The 12082-nt window shown below is 53.3% G+C and overlaps 1 protein-coding gene across 17 annotated transcripts in view; it reads right to left on the bottom strand.

Moving 5' to 3' along the window:
- Positions 1-12082, bottom strand: part of Cacna1g (calcium voltage-gated channel subunit alpha1 G) — a 65235-nt gene that overhangs the window by 31479 nt on the left and 21674 nt on the right. For all 17 annotated transcript variants that reach the window (XM_075991070.1, XM_075991069.1, XM_075991066.1 and 14 more), the window contains exons 10-13: positions 3648-3799; positions 2777-2962; positions 2575-2689; positions 2340-2495 (exon numbers count right to left, since the gene is read on the bottom strand). In XM_075991070.1, coding sequence (XP_075847185.1) covers positions 2340-2495; positions 2575-2689; positions 2777-2962; positions 3648-3799 — 609 coding nt within the window. The remainder of the gene's footprint in view (positions 1-2339; positions 2496-2574; positions 2690-2776; positions 2963-3647; positions 3800-12082) is intronic.

Genomic DNA, 12082 nt, shown 5'->3' with positions numbered 1-12082 from the left:
GGGTGGAGGGAGAGGATGGAGAAGCGGATAAAAGATAGGACCAGGGCCTCAATGCGGGGCAGAGTCCAGTCTCATCGTTTCTAACTCTCAGCCCAAGTCCTCTCCAGTCAGAATGGGTGCGATTGCCCAGGGTGGGATGAGAAGGGACAAGTAACAGTGGGATGGCGGCCATGATGTCGTTTAGTATCAATTAATGGCTACACACAGGGCCTGCTGCTTGTTCATCTAATTAAGAGCATGGATGACAAATATACAGGAATTCAGGGCACTACCCCCTGGGAATCAGGAAATCAGCAGCCAAGCAGGCTCTGTCCCCAAAGCCACCCCTACCCACTCTTAGCAGGATGTTAAGGCCAGCAGGAGAACTACCCTTGAGATCTCCCGCTGAGGCTCGCCAAAATGGGGCAGTTGCTCCTTCCACTGAGGTGGGTTGTCTTGTTTATAAAAGCAAAACAGTATTCCAGGTTATCACGACCCCAAAACTAGCCCCCCTTGCCAGACCGTGGGACCTACTGAAACCCTACAGAGGAAAGGATAGGAGGTTCCAGAAGTGCCCGTCATGAGCATTGAATGACACCCCATGCAGGACAGTGGGGCCGCTGGTCCAACCCCTCAGGGCTCCAGCTGCACCCCACCCCAGGGAGAGGAGGCTTAACCTTGAAATTCTTCCTCTATTGTACACCTTACCTGAAGCATCAACCCCAACCCAGCCCTTGAGGGCACCAGGCCCTGGGTGACACTTTCCCCGGGAAGGGCACTTACACTATGAAGGCTTAGGAGGGAATTTCCTGTGAGGCCCTTGACAATCCTTCCCATGCTGGGAAAGCTCTCAGGCCCCCAGCAGGGCCAGGGTGACCAGGCCAGACATAAGGGCCTGGCAGCTCTGTTCCCACACTCAGTCATTGCTGCTGCCTAGCAACCAGGCCAGCTCAGCTGCATTCAATTTAGCAAGGTGTTTGTGAAAGCCAGTTGGTGGGGAAGGGGCTAGCTATCTATGCTGGACACCCCAGGTCTGCCATGGGAGCTAGATGAGGGAGGATAGGCTAGGGTATTTTCTACTTCCTTCAGGATTTTTTTTCCCCTGAGAGCCTGAGAGTAAACTCAGTCATCACGAATTGTTTTTGGAAGGGACTGAAGAGACCCTTCCCCATTCAACTCTTCACTCTGGCAGGCAGCTAGCCGCTACCAATCATGATGCTCTTGGGAGAACCCTGTGGTATCTCTCAAATCTTCAGATCCAGGGGAAACCTCAGAGAAGCGTCCTATGGCAAGGACAGCGCCAGCGGCACACTGGCACTGCAAGAGACCCACCCACCTCTCACTAAAGCCTCCCCCACACACCTCAAGCTGCCTGTGCTGCCACTCAGCAGGGAGGAAATGTGGTCATGGATAACTACACAATTGAAAGGGAAGTGGAGAAGGGCCAGTGAGGGACAGATGCTCCCTCCTGCACACTGTTAGTGCCCAACACGCTCACCCCCTTAGCCCAGCCCGGCCCAGGGGGAACAGCCCTCCCTTGCAAGACTGGGAAAGAGTCGGAAAATAGATTTTTGTTTTTCCACCGTGTGCTAGGTATTTATAGACCAGGCCGCAGCGGGAGTTTCCATCCGGGTCACCCAGCGAGAACTGGACCAAGAGCTTCTCCAGGCCCAGCCTGGTGAATTTCTAGGTTGGGTCAACCTGCCCTGTTTGAGGTGCTGGCGTGACGGAGTGGGGATGAGAGCTTGGGTGGGAAGACGGGCAGAGCTGAGGGAGAAGGAGGTAGGTCTTTGGGACAGAAGCTGTGCCCTGGCACAGCCAGGGCAGGATCATTGTGAATCAATATTAATTGATAACGCTGCCTGTGACGGAGGTGATGGAGTCTGGGCTGGAAATAGGACGCTCATCTCTGCCATGCCCACAGCTAATTGGGCTCATTTCTCACCCTGGGCAGCTCAGCCCTGCCTGGGGCCCTGGTGGCATCTTCATCAGCTCAGCCTGTGCTCAGATGATTTGCACACAAGCCTCCCACACCCCTCAGCTCAGATGGGTCCTCCCTACATGTACCATAAAGGCCCATGTTCTGGGATCCGGCTACCTAGGTCCTAAAATTTGGCTTGTCTTTCTGGGGAAGGACCTCGCTGACTAAAAGGACCCTACAACCTGCCAACTTACAACCCACACAGCCATCTCCTGTCTCACCCCTGATGACAGGCTTCAAAAGACCCAGCACTCCCCACCCCAAGTCCACCCTGGCTTAGTCCAGAGAGTCTCCCAGGCCTCATGGTAAGCAGCAGTCATCCCTTCCGGGAGTTGGGAGACTGCCCTCTTAGGATGAGATGGGCAGGGCAGGGGGTTACCTCTGCCTGGAAGCCCTCCACCAGAATGGCGACAAGCAGGTTAAAGAGTACGTAGTTGCCAAACGTCATGAGGGCGATGAAGTAAAGGGCAGCCCAAGATGAGGTGGAGGCCATGCCGTTGTAGAGGACTTTATTCCAGTCCTCCTGAGTCAGAATCTGTGGGCAGGGGACAGGAGTCAGGGCTTGACTGCATGCCCAACCTCCCCAGCTCACCCCTGCCCTACGACCCTTGAACCTGAAAGACAGTGACGATGGCCCAGAGCAGGGAGTCAAAATTCTTCCGGTCTGGCAACGTGTCCCCATCCCGTTCCGATGCAAACTTACAACCAAAGAGATGCATGCCCAGGATGCTGGAGACACAGGAAGTTCCAGATCGGGTCAGGGTCCTGTGCTCCTGCCTCTAGTCCCACCCCACTCTTGGCCAGCAGTGTGCTCACCTGAAGATGAAGATGAAGAGCATGAGCAGCATACAGAAGGTGGCCACGTTGTCCATGGTCTTCATGAGCACCACGAGCTGCCGCTGCAGTGCCGGCAGGAAGCGTACGAGCTTCAGCACCCGCATCAGGCGGAAGGTCCGCAGCACCGACAGGCCACCTCCCTGCTGGCCCACAATCTCCCACACACTGTGGGAGGCAGGCAGCCTGAGTCCCTACACCCCTGCAGCCTGACTTCCCTTTCTGAGGACCCACTGGTGACCTCTGAGACCCAGCTGCCCAGCACAGCTTGGAACAAGGTCAGGCACAGTACGTCTGGCTTCAGAGGAGCTGAAAATCCAGGTGACAGCTCCTGCTTGCTTGACCCTCCCCTCTCAGCCAGAGATCACGTCCTGGCAACAGGCCGCCCTCTCCTTAAATCCCACCAATGCAAGAGCATCAAGTTGTGGAATATTTGCTTTGTTCTCTTCTAATGAAATCTAAAGCCAATTCCAGAAACCAATAAAGTCATTCTGGCCCTGGGTTGGGGGTGGGGGATGGAATTCTTTCCAGGTCTTGGAAACCCTAAAGTAAGTCGCTGGGCGTCTGAGTTGGTTTTCCAAGCACTTTGTGAGCAGAGAAACTGACGGCATCACATTCTTCCTCCAACCCCACTTGAGAGCCAACTCTCTGATCCTTACCCACCCCAGGCCTGGGTAGGGTCGAGGACAAGAGCTAGATGTAAGGAGGGCAGCCGGAAAAGGGGCCTGGGCTCTAGGAAAGCAAGGCGAGACCCAGAGAGAAGATAAAGGGTGGAATGCTGAGGCCATGTCTCCCAACCCAAGCCATCCTGGCTGACTCTCTTTCAGACAAAGGCAGGAGGGGGCTGTCGTACCTGATGACAACAATGACACCGTCGAAGATGTTGTAGGGGTTCTTGATGTAGCCGAAGGGACCGTATACGAGCAGCTTCAGCAGCATCTCCAAGGCGAAGAGGCTGGTGAAGACGATGTTGCTGATTTCCAGGGCGTTGGTGAGCTCCTCGGGCTAGAGGGCAGTGGCTTATGTAGTAGACTCATCCCCAAGTCCCATATCCCAGTCCTCCTGAACATGGGGCCCCAGGGAGAGGAGAAGCCCAAATGGCAACCTTAGGGAGTATCTAAGAAGAAAGGTATTGAAGGACAGCCACCCTGGGATCATTCCCAGGGTTGAATCTCAGGTTCCAAGACTAAAGGTTTTTGGGGGGCTACTGTGTGGGTTCTGCAGTTTCTCCTAGGGGATCTAAGATTGTTTTTTTCAGTTCCTGTATTAAGACCCAGACTAGCAAGGTACATTAAATGGGGGCACACCCCACCTTATAGCCCGTGCAGTCATACATATACCACAGCTACTCCATGAGCTTGGCAGCCTGCTGCAAATAACAAAGGCTACGCTTGCTTCCTCCCAGATAAATTGCAACTGTACACGTTCCTGGTCACTCGTGTGTTAGCAAGCAGGAGGGCAATCCCCAGAATGAGGATGCATCTGCAGCTTGTGCCTGATGGTATCTGGACTAATCCTCACCCTATCCTGCCACTCATGCTGTGACCTTCAGTAAGATTCCCAACCTCTCTGGCCAACTGTAAAACACTTGAGGTTATTCCTTTTATGTTCCTACCCAAGGTCTGGGATGGGACCATGAATGCATCCTAGCGAGACCCTCAGAACAGACGACAAAAGTCGTCTCATCTGCTTGTTCCAGCTCACTAGCCTCTTCCCTCCAGTATGAAGGAAGAGCCTGCTGTATGGTTAGCAATATACTAGGCATTGAAAGAGCTGTAAAAAGCACGCCTCCCAGGAGCCCCGTGTCTGACTAGAAACAAGTTGTATATACAGTAAACAGTTGAATAACCACAAGGGACCTTAGAACCTGCCGTGGTGCCAAAACATATGATCCAGATAGAAAATCTGGATGCTCAGGGCAAGATGAGGGGAGACGATGCGGAGAAAGGCTATGAGAGGGAGCACTTGTGATGAACTCCGTAGGGTGAGTGGGTCTCCCAGGAGAGCCTCAGGGTCGGGCAGAGGTGAGTAGGCAAGAGGAGCTGTCATCCTAGCTGGGGGAGGAGGGAGGTGCATGGTTTGGCTGTGGGCTGGGATGTAGGTAAGGGTGTGATTATCTCAGTGGGCTCACTGCCCACCTGACAGGTGACCGCGACAAACCAAAAGCCCTAGGTGCATGTAGCGGCCCGCCCAAGAAGCTGAATTACAAGAAATACCCACATCTTTGCAGTGGTGAAGGGTGCGTTTAATCTTGGGAGGCAGAGGTAGCTGGATCTCTGTGAATTCGAAGACAGCCTGGTTTACAAAGTGAGTTTCAGGAAAGTCAGGACTGTTACACAGAGAAACCGTGTCTTGAAAAACCAAGGGGGGGGGGCGGTGGAGAGAGAAAAGGGAAGAAGCAGCCAAATGAGGCCTTCATTCCATCAGACACCTCCTCCTGTTTACCCAGATGACTCGTCTGGCTGCTCAAGCATGAAGCCAGGTCCTTGGCGCAACCAAATGTATCTTAATGGCCCCAATCTGTGTGACCAGGCTGGGAGGGCAGTTAGAGAACTGGAAGGAAAGGGCCTCTCACTGGTGGGCTGGGACATTGGGGGTGGGGGGGTCACAGCCCATGCATGGAGTTCTTCCTAAAGGCAGGCCTGGGTGTCTGAGGGTCATCTGAGCTCCTGGGAGAGCTCTTTCGGCCCTCCATTGCTCTGGCGGATCTTGAGTGAGTATTTGACTCACCAGCTCTGATTCCTGAGAGGACACGGTAACCAGCTCTAGTTAATAGGGTCACACCAAGGCGGGACCTTTGGCCCCTCCAGGGTCAGCACAGTGCAGAAAGCAGGGAAGAGGCCGTTTCAAGTGCAGATAAAGCCCAGCGCTCAGACCTCTTCTGACCCCACTCTACTCCAAAATCCAGTGACCAAGTTGCTACTGTCAGCGAGCCTGCTCCACTTACACAGCCCTCCTCCCTGAGCCTTGAACACACAGGTACGGCCACAGGCTCCAGGCCTGAGCACCCACCTAACAACCTTCCTCTGCGCATGCTCTAGGGCAGCAGAAGAAGCTAGGAGATGGTGGGAACGGGCTCTAAGACAGAGGGCTGGAAGATCCAGGGAAAGCGAATTGTCCTGACCCCGATAACACTAAACCATGAGGATTCAGACCAAAGCCACAGAGACAGTAAGGAGCCCGGGAATCCAGGCAAATGACGGCTGAGCACAGAACACATCTGCTACAGATGTGGGTGTCAGGCACAAGCAGACATGAAAGCAGTATGAGGTAGAATCCACAAGGATGGATTTTAGGTCACAGAGAGTACATAGATTGAGCTTCTCTAATCCCAAACCCCAAATTCAAAACCTCCAACTTCCTGAGAACCAATGTGATGCCACAAGCGGAAATTTCCACCTGACCACGTGACAGGACACAGTCAGAAGAAGTATACCAGCTAGGCAGGGTGACACGTGCCTTCATTCGCAGCACACACCTGAGTACCCAGAGGCAGAGACAGGCAGATCTCTGTGAATTTAAGGCCAGCCTGGTCTACATAGCAAGTTCCAAACCAGTCAGGACTACATAATAAGATCCTATTATAAAACCAAAACCAAAAAAATGAGACAAAACAAAAGCACAAGTATTCTTAAAATATATGATTTTTAAACCAGGCTGTGTGTACAAGGAGTATATTAACCATCAATGAACTCAGACATAGGTCCTGAACCTAAAATATCATATTATGCACATGGAAATACTCTCAAATCTAAAACACTTCTGGTTCCAAACATTTTTTTCCGGGTTAGGATGGGGTTCAAGACAGAGTTTCTCAGTGTAGCTTTGGCTGTCCTGGAACTAGCTCTGTAGACCTGACTGGCCTCGAACTCACAGAGGTCCGCTTACCAAGTACTGGATTAAAGGCAAGTGCCACTACCACCTGGCCCAAACATTGCAAATGAATACAAGATAGTTCAATCTGTACTTCAAAAATCCACTAAGACTCAAAATGCATCAAACTTCTTCCAAACAGCTGAAAGCATAGTAACTTTCAAGACTTTTTTGGAACCATGGAGACCAAAGAAAAAGGGGGGAGGGTGAGGTGTCTCACTTTATAACCCAGTCCAGGTTGGCCTTGAACTCACACACCTTCAGCCACAGTCTCCTGAGTCCTGGGCCACCATGCCCTACCAGCACCATATCTTTGATATGCAGGGGTTTGCTCTAAAAGTGCAAACAGCTACTGTGTGTACACAGATTTCATCCTGGGGGCCCTAGGCAGTCTGCATCAATAGCCTAGGGGCACATACTAGCACAGTTTATCAGCACACAGCAAAGGGCTCAGAGAGAAGGCAGGCGCAAGGGACCCCTGGAGGGCTATCCCATGGATCTCCATCAGAGAGGTGGGGCAGCAAAGGCTGAAGACCCCACCCAGCTCTGCCAAGCAGTTTTGGAGAAGCTGGGGTGCCTGGTATGGGTAGACAGTGAACAACCAGGCATTTGGCCTCAGCCTTGCTACTCTTCTGCACACACTTAAGGGCCAGGCCTCTCTTTTTCCAAAACCTAATAGTCCATCCCCTGGTGATCCATGGAAGAAGAAAAACAAAAAACAAACCAACATAAAACCTTCCTTCTCCAGAAAGCCAGGTCCAAGCTACTAAATCGGAGGCTGGGAATGTTTTGCCAACACAGGACAGGACACAGACACAATCTTAGTAACACGGTGGCCCTAGGGACTGCAGCCATAATTCTGACCACTCACAGGGGCAGAGGTGGAGTCACTTTCGCTAGAACCCAGTACTGTGCCAGTGGACGAAGGGCCTCCCAGAGTTCATTTCCTCTACACTTCCAACCAAACAAGGGATGGGGAGACAGGACACGGCCTGGAGAGACTGAAGTTTGCAGAGGTGTGGGAGCTTGACGAGTTACGTGGCTTCTCTGCAAGCCTCACGATACCACAGCTACCACACTCAGTCCCTGAGGCAGGTTCCAGGTTCCCCTCATGCCCTTCCTGGCTTCAGATCCTCTTTCTCTGGTCTCTGACTGGGTATCCCCTGCCGTTCCTAGATGTCAGGGCCCAGTGAATACATTATATAAGAAGTGGCTGACAGCCTGAGCCTTTGCAGCTGAGGCCGGGACCTCTGCTCTGTGTTGATGCTGGCTAGAGTCCCTCATTGCCCATCTCCCAACCTGCCCTCCCCTGATCATCACTGTGTAGTGAGTTAACAGGGTCAGCAGCTTGCTACCATACCAAGTCCCTTGACTACGCTTTAAAGTGGCCTCTGTGGACAGGACATTCTTGATATAAACGTGGGACTGAACCCAAAGACAGTAGGCCTGCCAACTCCGAACCTTTCTACCGTGTGACCTTGGGAAAGTCCCTGAGCAGCTCAGACTTTCCGGAACTTCTTGTGTTATACAGAGAGCCACCACCTTGCAGTGAGGCTTCTCTGCAGGACAGGGGAGTTCAAGGCTATGAAGACTTGACGCTCAGGCCCAGGCTCGGGTGGCCTTGTGAATCCAGACGGTAGAAGCAGGGCTCAAGTGTGCCAGAACAAACTCTCTGTTCTGCGAGCCACAGCTCAGCGGGAGAAAAAGCTAGGAGAAACACGGAGCTCGAAGCCAGCTAAGTCAGTGGGCCAGTACAGGAGGGGGCACTCAAGAAGAATTATCCGTGGGAAATATCCCCAGCTGGTGTAGCAGCAGCACAAAGGGCAGGGACTATGTGTGTGGTTGGTTGGGTGGGTGGGGGTCATACTCAAGACCCAAAATGTCGTGAGTGGGAAAGGTGGGAAAGGATGAGGCTGCAGGGCCCACAAGGAAAGTGGCTTCCAGCCGCAACTCCAGCAGGACCAGCCTTGGCCTACAACACAGGGCCATTGATGTTTCTGCAGGGAGGGAGGAAATGTGCATGTCTGTGTATTAAAAAGATTAATCTGGCTGCAGTGGTGGCAGCATGCAGATGGCTTGGAGGGGAGATGAAGACCAATTAGGAGATACTGCAGCTGTCCCGGCAGGAGGCCCGAGAGCTGGTTCTGACAGACAGTGAGTGCCTTTCCCAGGAAAAGGTGGAGAAGCCAGACCAGAGCTAAGAAGGGGCTGGGTGAAGCCACTCCGGTCTGCACCCCATGCCTAGTCCATCTCCTCAGCGCCTAGCAGCTCCACCAATCCTAGAAGATTCTGCTCACCAATCTGGGCTCCCCAGCTAATCTCAACCCTGCTTTTGCTGTCCCCAGTTCCTGTTCCCAGGAACTGGAGTCTACGCTGGCTGCAGGGACAGATAAGGGTACGTGAGTCAGGAGAAGGCAAGTATCCTCGAAGGTGTGAGAAATCAGGGGACGGTAGGGTGGTGAAGAATTCCCAACAATCTTACAGACCGTTTATGGCTCTCAGCCCTGATATCACATCCCCGCACACTTCACCCCCAGCACCCTCATTGTATTTCCCCTGTATCCCTAAGCCAGCAGCTAGCTTTATCTCCTCCACCATCTCTCCAGCTACTAGAAGTTTCCCAGCTGAATACTTGCCAGGTAGGCATAGCCCTGCCAGTGCTGGCTCAGCTTCAAGACAGCCAACCCGAGCCCCTGCCACTTAAAATTCTGGAGCCTTGAGCCTGGCATGGTGGCCCATGCCTGTAATCTCAGTACTCAGGAGGAAGAGGGATAAAGAGTTCAAGGTGATTCTCAGCTATGGCTACATCTTAAGTTCTAAGTCAGCCCGGGCTAGAAGATAACCCATCTTTTACCAAAACAAAGTGTGTGTGTGTGTATGTGTGTGTGTGTGTGTGTGTGTGACGCGAATGTAGAGTGCTTGCCTAGCATATGTGGGGCCTGGGTTTGATCCTCCAGCACCATGCCAACGAAACATAGTGATACACACTTGTAACCCCAGCACTCAGGAGGCTGAGACAGAAGTATTGCCTAAGTTTGAGGCTAGCCTGGGCTACACAGTGAGACTGTCATAAAGATGTTCAAAAGGAAGGGAAGGGAATAAGGAAGGAGGAAAGTCGGTCCTGCTCCTTACCCTCTTGGTCAACCTCTGGCCTGAAGCCCATGGTCGGCTATTGAGGGCCAATCTCATGCTACTGACTTCAGAGGGTTCCTGCCCGTAAGGTCTCTGGTTCAGGTCAGTCTCCATGTCCCTGCCTCTCTGCTGTGTTCTGAACTGCTGAGTACAGTAAGTCAGTCACGAACAAGGCTGTGCCGACCAAACAGCCCATGTTTGCTGGGTGGCCCCATGGTTGTGCTATGCTCGGCCCACAGTTACCTGTTCTCCTGTTTCTGTCCCAAACTTGGCCACTCTTGGGTTCCTTCCCACACCCAGCCTGCACCTTCATCTTCCTCCTCCTCCACCTGCACTAGGATCCCTTATATCAGTTTTCCCTGTCGTTTCTCACATGGCGCTCTCCTGCTCTGGCCCCAAACAGATGCCCTGTACACTCAACTAGAAGTCATGTCCCTGCCCCAACACTGCCCCTCACCTTGCGAGGAAGGATCTTTCCAGTCCTTCTGGTAGTAACTGCCTTAGCAATATCCAGCCAGGACTGTCGTGTCCCCCCCCCCCCCTCACCTGGTCTCGGTGGCCCTGTGCAGCTACCTCCTGCCTCTCTAGGGGACTCTTCTCCAGCGGTCTCTTTTCTCCTCAGCCAATATTCTATAGAGTTCATCCTAGGCCCACTCCCTCCCTCGATGCCCTCCCTCCACCATCACCTCACTTCCCACCCTCCAGCTGTCACTGGAGGGAGAGTGTAGAGGACACTAAACAAAAGTCCTCCAAGTCCCTAGCTTCTCATCCAGACGGCCAGTGCCTGCCTGATAGCTGTCTCAGCATGGCCCACAGCCATCTCAAACTCAACACGTCCAAAACAAAGCCTTCACCTCCTCTTCGAACCTGCTCCTTCCCCCTCTTCCCACTCCACCGTGCCTGGGGATTCTGCGTTGGAGCCTCATAGTTATCTGGGAGTCATGCTTGCCCTTCATCCATCCCGACAGTCGGGTGCCAGGGCCAAAGACCCTGTCAGTAGGAGTACAGCCCCGCCCACTCCTGTCCTCTCTGTGCTGTCCCCTTGACAGGGCTCTCATTGCCTGTCATCTGAGCGATAGGAACAGCTTCCTTACCCCTCCCCCACCAGGCCTGCACCTCCAGGCGGCTCAGGCTTCCTCAGAGCCCTCCCTCCCATTCCTGCCACTCCTGACTTGATCACCTTGTGCCCCTATGCCAAGCCAGGACATTTCCAAGCTAGGCTGCTGGCTGTGCCCTCATCCTGCCCCCTCACCTGTTGTAAAGGTGTGAACACCTCTCCTTTGTCCCCTGGAGGCCAGCACCTGGCATTGGGTGTGAATTACCATTGAAAAGGAACAAAAACACCACTTGGATGCTTTGGCTCTGCCCCCACCCTCTGGCATCCTAGAATTCTCCCAGTGGGCTGTGCCCAAGATGTGTGCCCCATATGAAACTGGGGAGGCCTAGAACCAGGGGATGCCTAAAAGGACACAGCCCCATAGCTCCAAACAGTAGCCTACTTACTCCCCTCAACCAAGACCCCTTGAAAATATGGGGCAGGTCGGCCATCAAGGAATTGTCACCCAAAGTCTTGCTGGGCCCACGGGCCCTGGTCCACAATCTGGAAAGCAAGGGCCAGGCCCAGGTAGAAGGCATCCACAAAGCCTTGCCTTCAAATGCCACGTTTGGAGTATCAATGTGGCATATCTGTGTCTGAAGAGAGAGTGCTCCCGGCTTTCAACAGAACCAAAAAAGGAGTCTGTGACCCCCCTTCAACAGTCTGGCATACCACGTGTGGACCCCACCCCCATCTTACCCTCACTTCCTTTGCTGCGAACCAGCCTCAACCACTTATAAATAGAAACCTTCTCTGGACGTGTATCTGCAGTGACAGGATGGGTCCGGACACTGGGGACAAGCAGAATTGTGCCCATCCTGTCCTCTCCTGGCCTAAGAGGCCAGCTACACCAGTCTCTCTCTGTTTTTCAGCCTCCCCAGCCCTATCTGCTGCCATCTTGCTTCTAAAATAAGTGGGTAGCACCTTTCCTTTACTGGATTCAGAACCAAGAAGAGACAATTAGCCTATGACTCCAAGACCCCAACTCACAGAAAGGCCCTGGATGGGACACAGGGCACAGCGCCGCTTCTTGGCCCCCAGATATCATCTCAAGTCCCTGCTCCCCACTGGAGGCCTTGCTGCCCCCCCCCCCGCCGCCACCTCCTAATAGCTACCTGGTGCTAAGTCTAAGGATTTGGGTCTGGTGGGTTCTCCCAAGCCCCCTCCTCTCTGTCTCCAGGAATGAA

The sequence above is a fragment of the Microtus pennsylvanicus genome, chromosome 11, assembly GCF_037038515.1.
Source record: "Microtus pennsylvanicus isolate mMicPen1 chromosome 11, mMicPen1.hap1, whole genome shotgun sequence".
In the NCBI taxonomy this organism is placed as follows: Eukaryota; Metazoa; Chordata; class Mammalia; order Rodentia; family Cricetidae; genus Microtus; species Microtus pennsylvanicus.
Note: the sequence above shows the minus strand (reverse complement) of the source record. Positions and strands in the feature narration are given on the sequence as shown.